General features: G+C 37.6%; 1 protein-coding gene across 6 annotated transcripts in view; it reads right to left on the bottom strand.

Moving 5' to 3' along the window:
* Positions 1 to 24,752, bottom strand: part of AKAP9 (A-kinase anchoring protein 9) — a 163,978-nt gene that overhangs the window by 121,063 nt on the left and 18,163 nt on the right. For all 6 annotated transcript variants that reach the window (XM_061164862.1, XM_061164863.1, XM_061164864.1 and 3 more), the window contains exons 2-3: positions 18,309 to 18,557; positions 4,835 to 4,879 (exon numbers count right to left, since the gene is read on the bottom strand). In XM_061164862.1, coding sequence (XP_061020845.1) covers positions 4,835 to 4,879; positions 18,309 to 18,557 — 294 coding nt within the window. The remainder of the gene's footprint in view (positions 1 to 4,834; positions 4,880 to 18,308; positions 18,558 to 24,752) is intronic.

Raw genomic sequence — 24,752 nt, 5'->3', positions numbered from 1 at the left:
TCTATGATCCAGCGAATGATGGCAACTTGATCTCTGGTTCCTCTCCTTTTCTAAACCCAGCTTGGACATCTGGAAGTTCTCTGGTTCACATAATGCTGAAGCTTAGCATGTAAGATTTTAAGGATGACCCTACTAGCATGGGAGATGAGTGCAATTGTATATTCATGTATATAACTGTATGTATATATGTAAAACCTGTGTGCTTAGTCACTCAGTTGTGTCTGACTCTTTGTGACCCCGTGGACTGTAGCCCACCAGGCTCCTCAGTTCATGGGGATTCTACAGTCAAGAATACTGGAGTGGGTTGCCATGCCCTCCTCCAGGGGATCTTCCCAACCCAGGGATTGAACCCGGGTCTCCCTTTTGCAGCCAAATTCTTTACCATCGGAGCCATCAAGGAAACCCTATGTAATACATATGTAAATATATAAAATTACTTGTATATATGTATGTAAAATATAGTTCTTACTGTTGAAACATGGTCAGTATATACTAACTTTTATCTGTAAGACTCACATTTAAAATTGTTTTTACCTAACTTTGAAACACATCATACTTACTAGGTATCAGATATAAAGATTCAATAAACTTTTCTGGACCTAACCATAATTCCTACCAATTTTTAAAATTTAAAATATTTAGGCAAAAATTCACAGTAATAAGAGTTTCCAATATTATTAATTTAGCTTTTCATAAAGAACCTGAATCACATTTTTGATGTCTTCAGTTTTGAATCTATATTAATAAAAGTTAAATTTTGTTTTCTTATCCCAATAGGAGAAAATAGCTATACAAATTTTAAGCAAATTTCATAGGCATGTATTAGATGGTCAGATCTGTCATGATTTGGATTATAAAAAATTCACTTTGGTATGAAGAAAAAACAAATCCAGTTGTGGATGTAACTGGTGAAGGAAGCAAGGTCTGATGCTGTAAAGCACAATAATGCATAGGAACCTGGAATGTTAGGTCCATGAAACAAGGCAAAATGGTAGTGGAGATGCCACATCTCCAACAGAGGATGGCAAGAGTAAACACTGACATTTTAGGGATCAGTGACCTAAAATGGACTGGAATGGGTGAATTTAACTCAGATGACCACTCTATCTACTATGGAGGGCAAGAATCCCTTAGAAGAAATGAAGTAACCCTCAGAGTCAACAAAAAAGTCCAAAATGCAATACTTGGATGCAATCTCAAAAATGACGGAATGATCTCTATTTGTGTCCAAGGCAAACCATTCAATATCATGGTAATCCAACTCTATGCCCCGACCAGTAATGCTGAAGAAGCTGAACAGTTCTATGAAGACCTACAAGACCTTTTAGAATCAACACCCAAGAAAGATGTCCTTTTCATTATAGGGGACTGGAATGCAAAAGCAGGAAGTCAAGAAACACCTGGAGTAACAGGCAAATTTGGCCATGGAGTACAGAATGAAGCAGGTCAAAGGCTAGTAGAGTTTTGCCAAAGAACGCAGTGGTCATAGCAAACACCCTTTTCCAACACAAGAGAAGACGCTACACATGGACATCATCAGAGGGCCAATACCGAAATCAGATTGATTATATTCTTTGCAGCCAAAGATGGAGAAGTTCTATACAGTCAGCAAAAACAAGACCAAGAGCTGACTGTGGCTCAGATCATGAACTCCTTATTGCCAAATTCAGACTTAAACTGAAGAAAGTGAGGAAAACCACTAGACCATTCCAGTATGACCTAAATCAAATCTCTTACGATTATACAGTGGAAGTGAGAAATAGATTTAAGGGACTAGATGTGATAGACAGAGTGCCTGATGAACAATGGACGGAGGTTCATGATACTGCACAAGAGGCAGGGATCAAGACCATCCCCAAGAAAAATAAATGCAAAACCAAAATGGCTGTCTGAGGAGGCCTTACAAATAGCTGTGAAAAGAAGAGAAGTGAAAAGGAAAGATATACCCACTTGAATGCAGAGTTCCAAAGAATAGTAAGGAGAGATAAGAAAGCCTTCCTCAATGATCAGTGCAAAGAAATAGAGGGAAACAACAGAAAGGGAAAGACCAGAGATCTCTTGAAGAAAATTAGAGATACCAAGGGAACATTTCATGCAAAGATGGGCTCAATAAAGGACAGAAATGGTCGGGACCTAACAGAAGCAGAAGATATTAAGAAGAGGTGACAAGAATACAAAGAAGAACTGTACAAAAAAGATGTCCATGACCCAGATAATCGTAATGGTGTGATCACTCACCTAGAGCCAGACATCCTGGAATGTGAAGTCAAGTGGGCCTTAGGAAGCATCACTACAAACAAAGCTAGTGGAGGTGATGGAATTCCAGTTGTGCTATTTCAAATCCTGAAAGATGATGCTGTGAAAGTGCTGCACTCAATATACCAGCAAATTTGGAAAACTCAGCAGTTGCCACAGGACTGGAAAAGGTCAGTTTTCCTTCCAATCCCTGAGAAAGGCAATCCCAAAGAATGCTCAAACTACCACACAATTGCACTCATCTCACACGCTAGTAAAGTAATGCTTAAAATTCTCCAAGCTGGGCTTCAACAGTACATGAATCTTGAACTTCCAGATGTTCAAGCTGGATTTAGAAAAGGTAGAGGAACCAGAGATCAAATTGCCAACATCTGCTGGATCATCGAAAAACAAAGAGAGTTCCAGAAAAACATCTATTTCTGCTTTATTGACTACACCAAAACCTTTGACTGTGTGGATCACAATAAACTGTGGAAAATTCTTCAAGCGATGGGAATACCAGACCACCTGACCTGCCTCTTGAGAAATCTGTATGCAGGTCAAGAAGCAACAGTTAGAACTCAACATGGAGCAACAGACTAGTTCCAAATAGGGAAAACAGTACGTCAAGGCTGTGTATTGTCACCCTGCTTATTTAACTTATATGCAGAGCACATCATGAGAAATGCTGGACTGGATGAAGCACAAGCTGGAATCAAGATAGCAGGGAGAAGTATCAATAACCTCAGATATGCAGATGACACCACCCTGATAGCAGAAAGTGAAGAAGAACTAAAAAGTATCTTGATGAAAGTGAAACAGGAGAGTGAAAAAGCTGCCTTAAAGCTCAACATTCAGAAAACTAAGATCATGGCATCTGGTCCCATCACTTCATGGGAAATAGATGGGGAGACAGTGGAAACAGTGTCTGACTTTATTTTTGGGGGCTCCAAAATCAGTGCAGATGATGACTGCAGCCATGAAATTAAAACATGCTTACTCCTTGGAAAGAAAGTTATGACCAACCTAGACAGCATATTAAAAAGCAGAGACATTACTTTGCCAACAAAGGTCCATCTAGTCAAGGCGATGGCTTTTCCAGTGGTCATGTGTGGATGTGAGAGTTGGACTATAAAGCAAGTTGAGCGCCAAAAAATGACACTTTTGAACTGTGGTGTTGGAGAAGACTCTTCAGAGTCCCTTGGACTGCAAGGAGATCCAACGAGTCCATCCTGGAGATCAGTCCTGGGTTTCACAGGAAGGACTGATGTTGAAGTTGAAACTCCAATACTTTTTCCACCTGATGTGAAGAACTGACTCATTTGGAAAGACCCTGATGCTGAGAAAGATTGAAGGTGGGAGGAGAAGGGGACGACAGAGGATGAGATGTTTGGATGGCATCACCAACTCAATGGACATGAGTTTGAGTAAGCTCCATGGGGTCACAAAGCCACGACTGAGTGACTGAACTGAACTGATAAAGAAAAAAATGCACTTTGTGGAATCCTAGGCTGCCCCAAAGTCTCCAGTGGTTCAAGTATTGAACCATGTTAAACTTTCAATTGAGAGACAAGCTCTAAGAAGTAAGGTATTATAGAAGAGAAAAGCAATGTTTTCATATTTAAGATCCATATTTAAAGTCACAGGGCAGATTCTCTGAATTGCAACCTGTAATTTAAAACTGAGATATTACCTATAAAGGCAACTTTATGTAGCTTAAATTAGGAATTTATTTATTTATTTAACACTGGTTAGTTATTTTCCTGATGAGAATCACTAATAAATACATTCCCAGCTTTCAACTACCTTAAGCTTTTGAAATGTAACAGTTCTTACTCCCATTAGCAACCTAAAACAGTAATAAGTTCATTTAAGAACATGAAGGTTTTTTTTGTTGGACAACTATGATAAATCAAAACTCATACAAGGCTTGACAGAAAACAACAAAATTCCATAAAGCAATTATCAAATAAATACATTCCATTAAAAAAAAAATAGAATATGCTGAGTTGTTCAGCCATTCAGAGTAAGAAAGTTTTCCATGTCCTCAAATATTAGACCAAAAATAAATGACAAACATGTCTAAAGGAAAAAGATAAACAACACATTTATTAACACATAAAGAAAGTATCTCCTAAAGTGCCCAATGCCCATATTATATTAGCCTTTATCACCTAAATTAAAAGTCACTATTGCAACATTAATTTCAATAAATGGATTTATATAATTAACTAGAATTCAAGCATTTGTAAAAAAATTACACAAAATAAAATAGCCTATATTATGAAAGGTTTACTGTGTTAAATATAACCTTATAACAAAACCCAATTTCAAACACTTCCCTAGAAACTAAAACAAGGTCTCCATCTAATTAAGGACCATGTTACTCAAAGAGATTTAAGACTTTAATTAATAACCTGAAAAAAAAGTCAGGAAAACATAAACTTCAAGTTTTCTAGGTTATTTACATTATACTATGCTAATTTTCATTATATTTATAAAATAATAAAAGCATGTGAGTTGTAAGTAATAAAAAACTAATAATCAGCAATAATTTTTTAAAATATAAAATGTCAATCACAATGCTACTTATTCTTACCTCTGAACTATAATCATCTGCTGTGGTTGAAATTTCACTTTCCGGCTAAAAAAGAAAGCAAAAACTGATTATTTATGATCTTTCTAAAACTTCCCTTCCAAATACTTTACTTTATTAGCCCATTACTATTGGTAACTTATTAAAGAAAACTCAAAAAAATCACTAAAAACAAAGAAAAAATTACTCAATATTTAAAAAATTCTACTCTGATTATGAACCACTATGGCTAAATAACATCTAAAATTTATGACTAGACAATTTTCTAAGTATAAAAGTATCAAGACGTACTTTCACACAAGATTTTTCACATACTACAAATCATTTCTAAGGAAAGAGGACCAAATAAGATATCATCCTTCTAATTCCTATACTTCTTTTAAATAAAATAGTCCTAAATTATTACTCAAAAAAGTTCAATTTCTTTAAGATAAAGAATCATCAACCTTGGTGCTAGAAAAATAGTAACAACTTGAAGAAAATTACAAACTTCTGTTGTTATTAACACTGTTGTCCCTGGTATTTGGGTAAGAAGTGAGTGGCTTTTCCAAGCTTCCCTCAGCTTACAAGTACTGAGAAGAGTCAAGGAGAAAATCCAAATTTTCACTGCTTTCACTGTCTAAGAATCTAATTTTACAAGTGAGAAAAGAGACCGAGATATTTCCTTTTTTCATTCAACAAATACAAACCATACATGCACTCAATATAGGAGCACCGAAATAAATAAAACAAATACTAACAGATATAAAGGGAGAAACTGATGGAATATAATAATAGAAGACTTTAATGCCCCACTGACATCAATGGACAGGTCTTCCAGGCAGAAAATCAAAACACAATAGAGATCATAAATGACACAACAGAACAAGTAGACTTAATTGATATTTTCTGGACATTACATCTCCAAAATCAGACTACACATTCTTTTTTAAGCACATACAAGCATTCTCTAGGACAGACCACATACTAAGACACATGGTAACCTTGGACAAGGGACAGAGTCCCTTGGACAGCAAGGAGATCCAACCAGTCCATCCTAAAGGAAATCAGTCCTGAATATTTATTGAAAGGACTGATGCTGAAGCTGAAACTCTAATACTCTGGCCACCTGATGCAAAGAACCAACTCATCTGAAAAGACCCTGATGCTGAGAAAGATTGAAGGTGGGAGGAGAAGGGGACGACAGAGGATGAGATGTTTGGATGGCATCACCAACTCAATGGACATGAGTTTGAGTAAGCTCCAGGACTTGGTGATGGACAGGGAAGCCTGGCGTGCTTCAGCCCATGGGGTCACAAAAAGTCGGACATGACTGAGCAACTGAACTGAACTCAACTGAAGCCTAAACGTATTTAGGAAGATAGAAATTATTTATCATCTTTTGTAGTAACAACAGCATGAAATTAGAAATCAACAACATCTTTCTTTTTTATCACAACAGCATGAAACTAAAAATCAACCACAGAAAGATAAAAGAGAAAAAAATAATTAAAGGGAGACTAAACAATATGCTGACATAAAGCAGGAAATGGTAAGATCAAATATCTACATCTTAGGAATCAGTCTAATGTGGATGGGAATGGGTGAATTTAATTCAGATGACCATTATATCTACTACTGTGGACAAGAATACCTGAGAAGAAATGAAGCAACCCCCAGAGTCAACAAAAGAATCTGAAATGCAGTATTTGCGTGCAATCTCAAAAATGACAGAATGATCTTGGTTCACTTCCAAGACAAACCAACCAAAATCACAGTAAACCAAGTCTATGCCCCAACCTCTGATGCTGAAGAAGCTGAAGTTGAACAGTTCTATGAACACCTATGAGACCTTCTAGAACTAACACCAAAAAAGATGTCCTTTTCATCACAGGGGACTGGAATGCAGTAACAAGTCAAGAGATACCCAGGATAATGTGCAAGTTTGGCCTCAATGTATGGGGCAAAGGCTAAGGATTTTGTCAAGAGAACATATCGGTCATAGCAAACACTCTCCTCCAACTAAACGAGAGACAGCTCTACACACGGCATCACCAGATGGTCAATACTGAAACCACACGAATCATGTTCTTTGCAGCCGAAGGTGGAGAAGCTCTATATAGTCAGCAAAAGACCTGGAGCTGACTGTGGCTCAGATCAAGAGCTCCTTATTGCAGAATTCAGGCTTAAACTGAAGAAAGTAGCGAAGACCACTAAGCCATTCAGGTATGACCTAAATCAAATCCCTTATACAGTGGAGGTGATGAATAGATTCATGGGATTAGATCTAGTAGGCAGAATGCCTGAAGAACTATGGATACAAGTTCATAACACTGTACAGGAGGCAGTGGCCAAAACCATCCCAAAGGAAAAAGAATGCAAGAAGGCAAAGTGGTTGTCTGAGGAGGCTTTATAAGTAGCTGAGGAAAGAAAAGATGTGAAAGGCAACAGAGAAAGGGAAAGATACACCCAACTGAATGTAGAGCTCCAGAGAACAGCAAGAAGAGATAGGAAAGCCTTCTTAAGTGAATAATGCAAAGAAACAGAGGAAAATGACTGAATGAGAAAGACTAGAGATTTCTTCAAGAAAACTGGAGATCTCAAGAGAACACTGCATGCAAGGATGAGCATGATAAATGACAGAAATGGTATGGACCTAAGAGAAGCAGAAGAGATTCAGAAGAGGTGGCAAGAATACACAGAAGAACTATACAAAATAGATCTTAATGACCCGGACAACCATGATGGTGTGGTCACTCACCTACAGCCAGACATCTAGGAGTGTGCAGTCAAGTGTACCTTACGAAGCATTACTACAAACAAAGCCACTGGAGATGATGAAATTCCAGCTGAGCTATTGAAAATCCTAAAAGATGATGCTGTGAAAACGCTGTGCTCAATATGTCAGCAAATTTGGAAAACTCGGCAGTGGCCACAGGACTGGAAAAGGTCAGTTTTCATTCCAGTCCCAAGAAGGGCAATGTCAAAAAATGTTCAGACTTCCATATCATTGCAATCATTTCATATGCTAGGCAAGGTAATGCTCAAAATCATTCAAGCTAGGCTTCAGCAGTATGTGAACTGAGAACTTCTGTATGTACAAGCTGGGTTTCAAAGAGACAGAGGAACCAGAGATTAAATTGCCAATATTTGCTGGATCATGGAAAAAGCAACGGAGTTTCATAAAACCATTCATTTCTGCTTCACTGACTACACTAAAGCATTTGACTGTGTGGATCACAACAAATGGTGGAAAATTCTTAAAAAAATGGGAATACCAGATCCCAACACCTGTCTCCTGAGAAAACTACATGCACGCCAGAAGCAACAGTTAGACCTGCACATGGAACAATGGACTCGTTCAAAATCAGTAAAGGAGTACGTCAAGACTATATTGTCACCCAGCTTATTTAACTTATATTCAGAGTACATCATGTGAAATGCCAAGCTGGATGAATAACAACATAAACTCAAGACTGCTGGGAGAAATATCAACAACTTCAGATACGCATATAATACCACTCTAATGGCAGAAAGCAAAGAGGAACTAAAAAACCTTTTGCATGCTTAATTGTTCAGTCATGTCCGACTCTTTGTGGACCCATGGACTGTAGCCCGCCAGGATCCTCTGTCCATGGGATTCTCCAGGCAAGAATACTGGGGTGGGTAGCCGTTCCCTTCTCCAGGGGATCTTCCCCACCCAGGGTTTGAACCTGTGTCTCCTGCACTGGCAGGTGGGTTCTTACCACTGAGTCACCAGGGAAGCCCCCAAAGAACCTGTTAATGAGGGTGCAAGAGGAAAGTGAAAAGTCTAGCTTGAAACTCAACATTCAAAAAACTCAGATCATGGCACCCAGTCCCGTCACTTCATGGTAAATGGAATGGGAAAAAGTGGAAGCTGTAACAGATTTTATTTTCTTGGAATCCAAAATCACTGTGGACGGTGACTGCAGCCAGGAAAGTAAAAGACACTTGCTCCCTGGAAGGAAAGCTATGACAAACCTAGAGAACATATTAAAAAGCAGAGACATCACTTTGTTGACAAAGATCCATGTAGTCAAAGCTATGGTTTTTCCCATAGTCATGTACGAATGTGGAGCTGGATCATAACAAAGGCTGAGTGCCAAAGAATTGATGCTTTGGAACAGTGGTGCTGTACAAGACTCTTGAGAGTCCCCTGGTCTACAAGGAGATTAAACCAATCAATCTTAAAAGGAAATCAACCGTGAATACTACTAATGCTGAAGCTCCAATTCACTGGCCACCTATGTGAAGAGCTGAGTCACTGAAAAAGTCCCTGGTGTTGGGAAAGACTGAAGGCAAAAGGAAAAGGGCAGGGCAGAGGATGAGATGATTAGGCGTGAGTCTGAGCACACTCGGGGAGACAGTGAGGACAGGGGAGCCTGGCGTGCTGCAGCCCACAGGGTCGAGAAGGTCGGACACGACTTAGCACTCAACAGTAACGACAACACAAAATGCTACTAAAAAACCAATGGACTTCCCCAGTGATCCAGGAGTTAAGGATCTGCCTGCCAATGCAGGGGACACCGGTTTGATCCCTGCTCCAGGAAAGATTTCACATGCCGCAGGGCAACTAAGCCCGTGTGCCACGACTACCGAGCCTGTGTGTGCTCTGGGACAAGAGGTGCCACCACAGTGAGAAGCCCACGCACTGCAGCCAGGGAGGAGCCCCCACTCGCTGTAAGGAGAGAAGGCCCTTGCACAGCAGTGAAGACCCAGTGCAGCCAAACATAAACATAAACTTCAAACTGTTTAAGAAAAACAACGGCTCAGTGATGAAATCAAAGAAGAAATTAAACCTGAGACATCACTTCTTGGCCTTTTGGCTAAGATCAAGTGTAAAAAAATACCTCGATACAAATACAATGACCACACAACCTACGAAATACAGCAAAAGCAGTCCTAAGAGGGAAGTTCACAGTGACACGTCTTCCTCAAAAGAAACAAAAAATTTCTCAAGTAAACAACCTACCACCTAAAGGAAAAAGGAAAAGAAGAAAAGCAAAACATAACATCAGTAGAAGGAAGGAAACAGTAAAGATTATAAATAAACAAAAGAGAAATTTTAAAAACAGAAATAATAAAACCAAGAGCCATTTTTTTGAAAGGATGCAATCGCCAAACCTCTGGCAGGGATCAGCAAGAAAAGAAAGGACCCAAATAAAATAAGAAATTAAAGACGAGAAGTAACAACTGATACCACAGAAACACAAAAAACCTTAATACTATCAACAATTATATGCCAACAAACTGGACAACCTAGAACAGACCAGTCCCTAGAATTATACAGCCCACCAAAACTGAATCAAGACAACGAGAGAATCTGGATAGACTCATCTCCAGAAGTCAAACAGTATCTTTTAATTGAAAAAACAAAACAACACTCCTGCAAACAAGCCCTATGGCTTCACTGGGGAACTGGTAAACAAAATATTTATACCAATCCTTCTCAAACTCTTCCAAATGATTAAAAGGGAGGGAACACTCCCAAAGTCATTTTATGAAGCCACCATTACATTTATACCAAAACCAGACAAAGAAACAAAAAAGAAAATTACAGGTCAAAACCTCTGTTGAATTGCCTTGCCCAAGGGATACGAAGGGAACATTTCAGGCAAAGATGGGCTCAATAAAGGAAAGAAATGGTAGGGACCTAACAGAAGCAGAAGATATCAAGAAGAGGTGGCAAGAATACAAAGAAGAACTGTACAAAAAAGATCTTCATGACCCAGATAATCATAATGGTGTGATCACCAACCTAGAGCCAGACATTCTGGAATGTGAAGTCAAGTGGGCCTTAGGAAGCATCACTAAGAACAAAGCTAGTGGAGGTGATGGAATTCCAGTTGAGCTATTTCAAATCCTAAAAGCTGATGCTGTTAAAGTGCTACACTCAGTATGCCAGCAAATCTGGAAACCTCAACAGTGGCCACAGGACTGGAAAAGGTCAATTTTCATTCCAATCCCTAAGGAAGGCAATGCCAAAGAATGCTCAAACCAACGTACAATTGCACTAATCTCACACGCTAGCAAAAGTAATGCTCAAAATTATCCAAGCCAGGCTTCAGAAATACGTGAACTGTGAACTTCCAGATGTTCAAGCTGGATTTAGAAAAGGCAGAGGAACCAGAGATCAAATTGCCAACATCTGTTGGATCATCGAAAAACAAAGAGAGTTCCAGAAAAATATCTAATTCTGCCTTATTGACTATGCCAAAGCCTTAGATTGTGTGAACCACAATAAACTGGAAAATTTCTTACCAGACCACCTGACCTGCCTCTTGAGAAATCTGTATGCAGATCAGGAAGTAACAGATAGAACTGGACATGGAACAACAGACTGGTTCCAAATAGGGAAAGGAGTACGTCAAGGCTGTGTATTGTCACCCTGCTTATTTAACTTATATGTAGAGTACATCATGAGAAACTCTGGGCTGGATGAAGCACAAGCTGGAATCAAGACTGCCGGGAGAAATATCAATAACCTCAGATATGCAGATAACACCACCCTTATGGCAGAAAGTGAAGAAGAACTAAAGAGCCTCTTGATGAAACTGAAAGAGGAGAGTGAAAAAGTTGCCTTAAAACTAAACATTCAAAAACCTAAGATCATGGCAGCCAGTCCCATCACTTCATGGCAAATAGACGGGGAAAAAGTGGAAACAGTGGCTGAATTTATATTCTTGGGCTCAAAAATCACTGCAGATTGGTGACTGCAGCCATGAAATTAAAAGACGCTTGTTCTTTGGAAGAAAAATCTGACCAACCTCGACAGCATATTAAAAAGCAGAGACATTACTTTGCCAACAAAGGTCCATCTAGTCAAGGCTATGGTTTTTCCAGTAGTCATGTATGGATGTGAGAGCTGGACTATAAAGAAAGCAAAGAACTAAACAGACATTTCTCCAAAGAAGACATACAGATGGCTAACAAACACATGAAAAGATGCTCAACATCACTCATCATCAGAGAAATGCAAATCAAAACCACAATGAGGTACCATTACACTCCAGTCAGGATGGCTGCTATCCAAAAGTCTACAAGCAATAAATGCTGGAGAGGGTGTGGAGAAAAGGGAACCCTCTTACACTGTTGGTGGGAATGCAAACTAGTACAGCCGCTATGGAAAACAGTGTGGAGATTTCTTAAAAAACTGGAAATAGAACTGCCATATGACCCAGCAATCCCACTTCTGGGCATACACACTGAGGAAACCAGATCTGAAAGAGACACGTGCACCCCAATGTTCATCGCAGCACTGTTTATAATAGCCAGGACATGGAAGCAACCTAGATGCCCATCAGCAGATGAATGGATAAGGAAGCTGTGGTACATATACACCATGGAATATTACTCAGCCATTAAAAAGAATTCATTTGAACCAGTCCTAATGAGATGGATGAAGCTGGAGCCCCTTATACAGAGTGAAGTAAGCCAGAAAGATAAAGAACATTACAGCATACTGACACATGTATATGGAATTTAGAAAGATGGTAACGATAACCCTATATGCAAAACAGAAAAAGAGACACAGAAATACAGAACAGACTTTTGAACTCTGTGGGAGAAGGCGAGGGTGGGATGTTTCAAGAGGAATCAGGTGGAGAGGGAGGTGGGAGCGGGGATTGGGATGGGGAAGATGTGTAAATCCATGGCTGATTCATATCAATGTATGACAAAACCCACTGAAAAAAAATAAATAAATAAAAGCTCATGGAAGAATGAAAAAAAAAAAAAAGAAAGCTGAGCACTGAAGAATGGATGCTTTTGAACTGTAGTGTTGGAGAAGACTCTTCAGAGTCCCTTGAACAGCAAGGAGATCCAACCAGTCCATCCTGAAGGAAATCAGTCCTGAATATTCACTGGAAGGACTGATGCTGAAGCTGAAACTCCAACACTTTGGCCACCTGACGCAAAGAACTGATCCACTGGAAAAGACCCTGAAATGTTGAGAAAGATTGGGGGTAGGAGGAGAAGGGGATGACAGAGGATGACATGGTTGGATGGCATCACTAACTCAATGGACATGAGTTTGGGTAAACTCCGGGAGTTGGTGATGGACAGGTAGGCCTGGTGTGCTTCAGCCCATGGGGTCACAGAGAGTTGGACACGACTGAGCGACTGAACTGAACTGACATTTGGTGAACATAAATTTTAAAATTCTCAACAAAACAAGCAAACCAAACCCACTAACACATTAAAAAGGACCATGCGCCATGTTTAAGTTGGATTCATCCCAGGTTCACAAGGTTGGTTCAACAGACACAAATCAATTACTGTGATACACCACATCACAGAAAAAAGACAAAAAAACGTATGATCATCTCAACAGATGCAGAAAAAGCATCTGATGTAATTCAATACCCATTCTGTTTTATAAATTTTTTTGAATATTTTATATTGGATTATAGTCGATTAGAAATGTTGTGTTAGTTTCAGATATACAGCAAAGTGATTCAGTTATATTGATACAAACCGACGCATCCATTCTGTCTCAAGCTCTTTCCCATTTAGGTTATTATAGAATATTGAGTGGCATTCGCTGTGCTATACAGTATGTCCTTGTTGGTCATCTATTTTAAATGTAGCGGACTGTACATGTCAATCCCAAACTCTCTTATCTATTCCTTCCCCTCACACCAGTCAGAATGGCCATCTTCACAAAGTCTACAAACAAAAAATGTAGCAGAGTGTGTGGAGAAATGGGAACCCTCATACAGTTTATGGGAAAGTAAGTTGGTATAGATACTATGGGGAACCATATGGAGGTTCCTTAAAAAATTAAAAATAGAGCTACCATAAGATCCAGTAGTACCACTCCTGAGCATCTAACTGCAGAAAACCATGTTCAAAGGATACACACACTTTAACGTTCACTGCAGTGACAACAGCCAAGACAGGGAAGCAACCTAAACGTCCACTGAGAGAGGAATGAATAAAGAAGATCTGGTCAGTCAGTTCAGTCGCTCAGTCGTGTCCGACTTTGTGACCCCAAGGACTGCAACATGGCAGGCCTCCCTGTCCATCACCAATTCCTGGAGTCCACCCAAACCCATGTCCATTGAGTCGGTGATGCCATCCAACCATTTCATCCTCTGTCATCCCCTTCTCCTTCTGCCCTCAATCCTTCCCAGCATCAGGGTCTTTTCCAGTGAGTCAGCTCTTTGTATCAGGTGGCCAAAGTACTGGAGTTTCAGCTTTAGCATTAGTCCTTCCAATGAATATTCAGGACTGATTTCCTTTAGGATGGACTGGTTGAATCTCCTTGCTGTCCAAGGGACTCTCAAGAGTCTTCTCTAGTACCACAGTTCAAAAGCAGCAATTCTTCGGTGCTCAGCTTTCTTTATAGTCCAGCTCTCACATCCATACATACATGACTACTAGAAAAACCATAGCCTTGACTAGACGGACCTTTGTTGACAAAGTAATGTCTCTGCTTTTTAATATGCTGTCCAGGTTGGTCATAGCTTTTCTTCCAAGGAGCAAGCGTCTTTTAAAAAAATTTCATGGCTGCAGTCACCATCTGCAGTGATTTTGGAGCCCAAGAAAATAAAGTACATATATGTAATGGAATATTACTCAATCACTAAGAAGAAAGAAATAATGCCCTCTATGCCAACACTGATGGACCTGGAGATTATTACACCAAGCGAAGTTAGAGAAAGACAAATATGATATGATGTCAGTTTTATGTAGAACCCCCCAAAAATGATACAAATGAATTATTTACAAAACAGAAACAGATTCATAAGCTTAAGTGATTATAATTTGCTATATTCTGACTGGTATGAGGTGATATATTACTATAGTTTTGATTTACATTTCTCTAATAATAGTGGCTGGATGGCATCACCGACTCGATGCACATGAGTTTGAGTGGACTCCGGGAGTTGGTGATGGACAGGGAGGCCTGGCGTGCTGCGATTCATGGGCTCACAAAGAGTTGGACATGACTGAGCGACTGAACTGAACTGAACTGAATAATTAGTGATGCTGAGCATCCTTTCATGTGCCTCTTAGCCATCTATAAATCTTCTTTGGAGAAATGTCTGTTTAGTCCTTTGCCTAGCTTTCAATTGGTTTGTCTTTTTAATATTGAGCAGAATGAGCTGTTTATAAATTTTGGATATTACTCCCTTTTTGGTCACATTATTTACAAATATTTTCTCCCATTCTGTATTTTGTCTTTTTGTTTTGTTTATGGTTTCCTTTCCTGCACAATAGCTCCTGTGCTTAATTAGGTTCTATTTGCTTATTTTTGCTTTTATTTCCATTCCTCTAAGAAACAGATCGAAAAAGATATTGCTACAATCTATGTCAGTTTCTGCCTACTTTTTACTCAGTTTTCTAGTACCCAGTCTAATATTCAAGGTCTTTTATCCATTTTGAGTTTATTTATATATATGTATATATTTTTGTGCAATATCCATTCATGATAAAAACTCTTATCAAAGTTGATATAAAGAGAACAGATGTCAACATAATCAAAGCTATTTATGACAAACCCATAGCCAACGTAATACTTAGATGATTACCATATGAACCAGCAATCACACTCTCGGGCATATATCTGAAGAAAACTCTAACTAAAAAAGATACATGCATCCCTAATGTTCATAGCAGCACTATCTACAACAGCCAAGACACGGAAACAACGTAAGTGTCCATCAACAGAAGAATGGAGAAAGAATTCGATACACACACACACACACACACACACACACACACACAGATAACAGAATATTATTCAACCATAAAAGATGAAATAATACCATCTGCAGCAACATGAATGGACCTGGAGATTATCACACCAAAAGAAGCAAGTCAGACAAAAATCATATGATATCAGTTTAAAAATGACACAATGAACTTATTTACAAAATAGAAACAAACTCATAGACACAGAAAACAAACATGGTTACCAAAGAAGGCAGGAGAGAGAAATTAGAAGTTTGAGATTAGCAGATACAATAATAGATAAAAAATATAGAACTATATTTTATACCTTGTAATAAACCATTACAAGTTTAATGGTTTATTAAACTTTAATTACAAGTGGAAAAAATATTACAAAGTATACATAAATATATATGTATATATATGTATAACTGAATCACTTTGTTGTACACCAGAAACTATACAACATTTTAAATTAGCTATACATCAATTAAAAAAAATTTTGACTCATGGGTTCCACCCAGACTTGCTGAATTAGAAATCTGCATTTTAAAAAGATCACACACATGATCTGTATACACACTGAAGTCTGAAGAGTATTCCTTCAAAATGGGGAAAGATAACACAGTACCTGTCCAATGACCCACCAAAAAACAAAACAACTCACCAACCAAAGAAACCAAAACCCGTAAACAACCAAATATGAACCATCACTGTCTCCCGTCTCACCTACACTTACAGAACTTTTACTCAGCTCTCAAGACCAAGTTACAAGACCATCTCCTCAGTGATGTAGTAACTGATGCCAGGAACAGAAATAATAAGCTTGCTCCTATTCTAAAATCCTGTAACTGACTTACGTGGCCCTCTTTTACATCTAATGTACTTTCATGATGTATGCCCTCTTGGTTTGTTCACTCACTAAAGTCTTTTAAATGGACTACTGATTAAACGCATATTGTGTACGAAAAACTGTGCTGCTGACGATGAAATGGTGAACAAGACACTCTGCACCTGAAATTCTAAAATTCCAGTGAAGGGTCCAAGTATTGATTTGTCCAGCAGAAAATGAAAATATTCTTCAAATCAAATCAAGCACCACAGTTGTCATATTTTATTACATAAAAGATTCAGACTTCAACAAAAAATTATACAGAAAAAGGAAAATATGGCCCATACACAAGAAAAACGGTAGTCGGTAGAAACTGTCCCTAAAGAAACATAGATATTGCACTTATTGGACAAAGATTTTAAGTTACATATTTCTTAAAAAGTCACATAAATGGAGGAAACAATGCTTAAAAAACTAAAGAAAATTATAAGAACAATGTCTCACTAAATAGGGAATATTAAAAAAAAAAGAACATATAAAAAACCAAACAGAAATTCTGAAGCTAAAAGTAAAATAACAGAAATTCACTAGAGGGGTTTAACAGCAGATCTGAGAAGGAAGCAGATCTGAGAAGGAACAGCAAATTTCAAAAAAGTTCAACTGAAATTACCCAGTTTGAGGGGAAAAAAGGAATGTTTTAAAAAAAGAACAGGGACTTCCCTGGTGGTCCAGGAGCTAAGAACCTGCCTGGCGATGGAGGGGACACGGGCTCAGCCCCCGGTCAGGGAAACTGAGACCCCACGTGCTGTGAGGCAGCACCCTAGAGTCTGTGAGATGCAAGTGGAGAGCTGCGTGCTGTAGGGAGAAAGCCCGTGTGATGCAGCCAAGTAAGTAAATTAAATAAACAGATAAGGTGACTGATCATCAAAGATCTGTGCAACAATACCTAACGTGGTAACATATGCATAATGGAGACGCAGAAGGAGGAAAGGGTCAGGAAGAGCATTTGAAGGTGTAATGACTGAAAACTTCCCAAATTTGATGAAAAATATTAATCCACGTATCCAAAATGCTCAAGAAACTCTAAGCAGGAAAAGCTCAGTAAGACCCACTCCTATGCTGAACAGCAAACCCCTATGACATACATCTCTGACTCCTGACTGAAGCCTATGCCTCTAAATCCTGTTCCCAGCTAAGGACGCCAGCACACAGCCCACACCACCATCATCATACGCCTTGGCCAACACTCTTCCTCCTCAGCACCCCTCAGTTCTCTACGCTCCGTCTTAGTGGGAGTGCCACCATTCCACCCCCACCCAGTCCACTCTTAACCTCTCCCTCATCTCCTTATTCTTGGAAATTCCATCATTAATGGGGGAAGGAAAATGAGCATTTATTGAGGAAAACTTCCTATGGGCCAGGTGTAATCTCCCCCACACCTTTACCACCACCTTCTTGGGGTCACTTGGATATCCATTTAAAACTAAACTACTTAAGGATTCCAAAACACATCACACTGTTTCATGTTTTTGAGAAAGCTGATTCTTTAGCACAGAGGTTGTCTGTCCTACTTCTTTGCATCTAGCTAATTTTAACTCACAATTCAAGACCTGGTTCTATCATCTCTTCCAGGAAACTTTCCCAAGTAAGACACACTAGACTAATTTGGGCATTCCCCCAAATCATGGCACTTTAGGGTACCATATGCATTGTTGTTAGCACAGCTCTCATCAGACTATCCAACCTGTCTTACGTCTACCTTCCCCACTAGACTGACCTTCCTAAAGTACAGAGACTATCATATTTATCTTTGTATCCTTTGTGCTCAATCTTTGGTGTATTACAATTGTTCAATAAATGTGTGTTGAATCAAGCTCACAAATATCACACAGGATACTAATGAGTGATGTTATTACAATAACTTTACACTTAGAATGCTAGTATTTATAAATCGGGATGAATACTTACTTCAACAGAGAAGACCTGGTCACATTTAACTATTTCTCCACTGTGTAGAGTTTTTGTGGATTCAGGAGGCACGGCTGCTCCTGATCTCTGAGAATTATTTACACACGTCTCATCACTCTGTGATTGCTCAATGTTTACAGCATGGTATGCTGACACATCATGTTTACTGCTTGAAGTTTTTCTCTTTTTTTTCTGCTTCTTAGGATTCTGCCCATCAGACTGAGCTTTCCTTTGTCGAAACTGGGCAAGCTACAGAAAAAAAAAAAAATCATTATTGTCAAAGATAATTTTTCTTTATCACCACTAATAAGTAGCTTTGGAGTAATTTTCTTTAAAGGATCAACCCATCACTAAAATGATGACAAAATAAAGGACAATGGATACTGTCTTTAATATAAGAATGACTGCTGAATTGCAAAGAAAGCAGGTATTTCTGAATGAATGCTATTCAAATATTGAGAAGAACTGAAAACATCATGTCTAAAGAAAGAAATTAGCCCAGAGTTGGGGAGAATAAAAACAACTAAAATCAGGTGCCCTCATTCATTGTTCAGTAAAACTATAATCTCTGGATATGAGATTACATGAAAATACAGGAAATCTAAATACATTTGCTCTGTGGAATTTCCACAAATTCTACTTACATATTCTAGTAAATGTAATTATTTCATGCAAAAAGCTTTAACTACACAAATGATCAATGTAGCCTTACTTATAGTGGGAAAAATTATAAATATTTTTATCAGTACTGTTTTATCAAACAACAGTGCCTCCCAGCCCTTAACCATTTGCATACCATCTTCAGGGTTTTGCCAAATTCCAGTTGTCACCTAGACTTACCATTTACTTAATATGTTTTAACTAGTGTATTTTTCTTATTCAGATTTATTTTAAAAGGAGACTTTGAATCCTTGACATAAATTAAAAGACAATGTCATTTGATTAAAAAAAATAGAAACAAAAATGAATACAATATAAAATACAACTATATTATTAAAATTTTAGCTAGACATTGATGAAGGTTCTAAGAGAAACAGACAACTGTTAGAGGGGTGCTAAGACTCTATTAGTACCAGACAGACTTAGACTTGTCATAAGCAGACAGATTTAAAGAAACCTGGAAAGTAGTTAACCTTTTTTTTTTTAACAATACTATCTACTGTTATTTATTTAATACTAGATCAACAACATATCACCTAAAATATCTCATCACTATCTAAATCAGATATATAGATTACACACTTTGGCCAATATTGGATTAATTAAAATAATACTAATGTAAACCATTATTAATATTAAAATATTAATGTAAATCATTATTAATAAATGTTTATGACACAGCAGTAGGTATAATAAAATAACCTTTTTTAGTAAAAGGAAAATTATGTGCATCTCTTTTAACAAAGATAAGAGCGGCCTCAGGCTCACAGCCTTCAACAATTATATCTACCTTAAATTTTAATAACATATATATAGGCATGGGTAAACACTGGAAGAATATAACCATAACAACTTTGGTCTATCTCTAGAGATTACAGCTACTTTTCCTTATGCTCACATGAAATTTCCTTTTTGCTGCAGTAAATTTTCTAAATTTTATATGAAGCAACTATTAACACTTCCTAAATTTAATTTGAACCCAGTGAGAGAAAAGCATAAGAACAAGTGTATAAGCCCTTTTGCCTTAAAAAGAGGAAATAGATGAACATATTAATATATAAATTAGAACAATTACAAAGATGGTCAGTAAATGCCTTAGGATATAAGGTATTAAAGAAATCTTGATAATGTTGATGTCATTAACTATCTAATTATGTGACAGATACTAGAATAATAGATAGCATAAGTTATACTTTTGTTTGCTGTAGATAAAGAAAAGTTAATAGATAAGTACTATTTATTTAACAAACATCTAATTAATAAGTGAGAAATAGCTAATCACTGACCTTGTACAACATAAAAATACATCACATTTAAAATTTTTCCCCAGCTGTTTAGCAACTATTCGGTTATTCTGCTATCAGCTTAAGGAACAGATGCAAGACTGGTTGCCTCTATTTGTACATTATTAAGCTGCTGGAATGCATTTAAACTACTTTGGATAGGAAATTCATTCTTAAAAATAAACCAACTGAAACACTATTACATATTATCTGTAAACAGAATCAGAAGTCTAGGCATATCATTTTAAAAGGATCCCTCAGAAAGAATGCAAAAGCAAAAAGGTGTTAATACATTCTTGATATTTAAAAACATATTCAGACGGCAAAGGATATCAGGACAGAGATGAAGATTTTGTTAAAAATTCCATCTCTGTAGGGTTATATATAAAATTTATACTTAATGTTTATATGCACAAATACATAACAAAAGCAAGTTTCTGTTAAAATTATGCACTATAAAAAGATTTAAAAAACCAAACAAACCTCTGTCTGAGACAACAATATCCATTATTAAATGAACCTGGTGAAAAAGTTAATAAAAGATATGGAATAAAAAGTAAAACAGTTTTATTACTGTGTTTAGAACTAATCACTTCTAAGACCAAAAAATTACCAAACACTGTTTCAGTAAGTCTATGTTATTGATTAAATGAAGTCATATTATTTTTTCTCAACAATTAACCGAAAGGTAAACTCCATGAAGGTAAGAACTTTTGTTCACCGCTATATATTCAAAACCTAGAGCAGTACTCAATAAATAAAGGTTGAGTGAAAAAAAGATAATGCATTTTTTTTACAGAAAAGTTAACATTGAGGAATCATTTTAAGCACTGTTCCACAGAACTTAAGAATTAAGATGATATAAAAGATCCACTACCTAAAAAAGTTCCATGGTCTCAGAATTCAAAGTGGTGATTAAATGAATTAAAACATAAAATATTCCCTCTAACAATAATCTCTCTACTCCACTAAACAAAACAAATAGAAAAACCAAACAAACATCAAAATTAAATTCTCAGAAAAATCTGTTTTGTAAAAACATGAGAAAGAAAACAAGATCACATCATAAATAGCTATCAAAGTTATTTTTTATCTTAAACCTGAAAAATGACAGATAAGCAAAAATCAGAAACTATTCAATTGCTAATCATCTGATACTGAAATGATACACTTTGTATTACTGGAAAAACATGTATTCTAAAACATGCTGGAAATTCAGACTACAGCCATCTGTGTTTGTCATTTGGAAGCCAAATATAAAAATGTTAACATATGTAGGCATGGAAATAGCTGCAAGATTTACTGGAAAGAGATTACGTTCATATACACTTGTCTCTCAAAACTAATTCAGATCTCAGTCTTACCCTACCAGAACACGAATAAATGACTAAATAAAAATGACTAAGAATTTATTCCATAAACTCAGTTTTTATTGATAAATGAATATTCTCAATAAAACAAGGAGATTTTAAAATGCCATTAAAAAAAGCCAAGTTTCTATAAATGTCACTTCAAAAAAAGTACTAATTGGAACTTGTTTTATTTTTTGTCTTTGTCAGATATGTATGTGCGAGGCACTAAGCCAGATATACGTCAAAACACACAGTCCTAACTGTAGGATCTTTTAGTCTAGGCCAGAGTTCTTGCCTGGAGAATCCTGTGGACAGAGGAGCCTGGTGGGCTGCCATCTATGGGGTCGCACAGAGTCAGACACGACTGAAGCGACTTAGCAGCAGCAGCAGCAGCCTGATATTTCAGAGTTGTGAGAAGCAAGAGAAAAGTTAGCGTACAATTTTGTACACTCAACAGTCCTATATATATATATAAGGAGATAGTATGGGAACATCTCTTGTCCTGATTTTCTCAAAGAAGGCTTTCTGTAAGAGGTGAGGCTGCAGAGTTTTATAGCTGTGAAGGAAATAACTTGGTATATGATAGACAGTAGTGAGTAGTTCATTTACTTAAAAAATATTTATGGACAGCCTATCACATGTCTGCCCTGTGCCAAAGGCAGAAGAGGTAGTGATGAAATGGATACAAGCCCTACTCCTCTGAATTGTAATCCAAGGAGGAAGAACAAACAAGCAAATGTAGACAAATAAAGAAATGTATTATTTCAAGAGACAGAAAGTGTGTTGAAGAAAAAGTTTAAGTACTAAAGAAAGTCTAAAACAGAAAATACTTCATTTGGATGGGAATGCAGGGAGGAGTCATGAAATATCTCACTGAGAAAAGAATGTGAAAGCTGAGATTTGAGGACAAATATGAGTTACTTCTCCAAGAGTAAGGAGCAAAATAGAACATAAACATGTGATTCCAAATCCAGTATTCTTTCCATTATACCAATTTGCATTACATGCATTTGCTCTTTTCCTTCATTTGTCATTAAATGTAAAAACACTTAAAATAAGCAGGTGACATACAGCTTTGTACTCCTTTCCCGGTTTTGAACCAATCAGTTGTTCCATGTCTAGTTCTATGAACAACTGTTGCTTCTTGACTAGCATACAGATTTCTCAGGAGACAAGTAAGGTGGTCTGGTATTCCCAACTCTTTAAGAATTTGCCACAGTTGTAATCCACATGGTGAAATGCTTTACAGTAGTCAATGAAGCAGAAGTAGATGTTTTTCTGAAATTGTCTTGTTTTTTCTATGATTCTATGAATGTAAAGTTATATACTGTCACCCTGCTTATTTAACTTATATGCAGAACACATCATGCAAAATGCCAGCTGGATGAATCACAAGATGGAATCAAGACTGCCAGGAGAAAGAGCAACAACTTCAGACATGCAGATGATACCACTCACGTGGCAGAAAGTGAAGAGGAACTAAAGAGCCTCTTGATGAGGGTGAAAGAAGAGGGTGAAAAGGCTGGCTTGAAACTCTACATTCAAAAGACTAATATCATGGCATCTGATCCCACCACTTCATGGCAAACAGAAGGGGGGGAAAGAGGAAGCAGTGACAGATTTCATTTTCTTGGGCTCCAAAGATCACTGTGGACGGTGACTGCAGCCATGAAATTAAGACGCCTGCTCCTTGGAAAGAAAGCTGTGACAAACGTACAGAGCATATTAAAAAGCAAAGACATCACTTTGCTGACAAAGGTCCATGTAATCAAAGCTATGGCTTTTTCAGTAGTCACATATAAAAATGAGAGTTGGACCCTAAAGAAGGCTGAGTGCCAAAGAACTGATGCTTTCAAATTGTGGTGCTGGAAAAGGCTTGGGAGTCCCTTGGACTGCAAGGAGATCAGACCAGTCCATCCTAAAAAGAAATCAACCCTGAATACTCACTGGAAAGATGGAAGCTAAAGCTGAAGCTCCAATATTTTGGCCACGTGACACAAAGAGCTGACTCACTGAAAAAGACCCTGATGCTGGGAAAGACTGAAGGCAAAAGGAGAAGGGGCGACAGGGTGACATGGTTAGACAGCATCACCAACTCCATGGACAAAAATTTGAGCAAGCTCCGGGGGAAAGTGGAGGACAGAGGAGCCTAGTGTCCGCAGGGTCGCAGAGTCAGACACGATTTAGCAACTCAACAGCAAGAGTTAAAACCAGTTAACATTAAAATTAGAACACGAGGAGGTTTAAAGGCATGAATAAATGAAATCACCAAAACAACAAATACCTTTTTGACAACACTAGAGGAAAAATACAAACACAAACACACACCGCCCCCCAAAAATATTATAAAATTGTTTTAAAAATGTTATCAACTTTCTTTAGTTTTCAAAAACAGCTGTAAGTAGAGTTATTTTCTATATTTTCACTGTAGAAAATATAAAAAATCATTAATTCTAATTATGGTGACTATTTGTACTTGTCAGTATGGTCTTTAAATCTTTGTGATACTCCTTAATCAATGTTGCATAAGCATGCTGTACAAGCTATTACAACAAAACTCCACAGGCTTAACTATGAAAACAAAAAGAAGATTAACACAGTTGATCGAAAGACAATTTGTATGTAGATCTGAAGTAGGGCAACTGAAAGCAAAGAGAACAAAGGCGACAGTTTAAAGATGCTCTGAAGAATATTTTCCAACAACATCACAAAGATACAAACTGTTGGAAAATAACAGTGCTAAACAGACCCGGGGAGATCGGATATGAAGAAGACCACAGAGCTTCACCTTACGGAGCCAACAGTCTTATTTATACCCTATAACCTCACTCAATGCAGAATTTTTCTTAAATTTTGGAAAACTTTCGTGTCTAAGAAAGAAGATTCTGCAGTCTAGAAAGTTATCTTAATTTTGCACATTTTACCATATTTCACTGCCTCCCACATAGGTCCAGACACTTTTCTGAATGCAAGTAATGTTTCAAAAAGAATACAGACTACACATCATAGAGTACTGGACTGTTGTGTCTATACAGACTCTAATGAACTAGCTACGTGACAGTGGACAAGCCACTCATCCTCAAGAAAACTCAGCTTTTTCAACTTACAACGAAGAGGAAGAACAGGAGGATCTCTTAAAATTTCTTTCA

The sequence above is a fragment of the Dama dama genome, chromosome 18 (genome assembly GCF_033118175.1).
Source record: "Dama dama isolate Ldn47 chromosome 18, ASM3311817v1, whole genome shotgun sequence".
In the NCBI taxonomy this organism is placed as follows: domain Eukaryota; kingdom Metazoa; phylum Chordata; class Mammalia; order Artiodactyla; family Cervidae; genus Dama; species Dama dama.
Note: the sequence above shows the minus strand (reverse complement) of the source record. Positions and strands in the feature narration are given on the sequence as shown.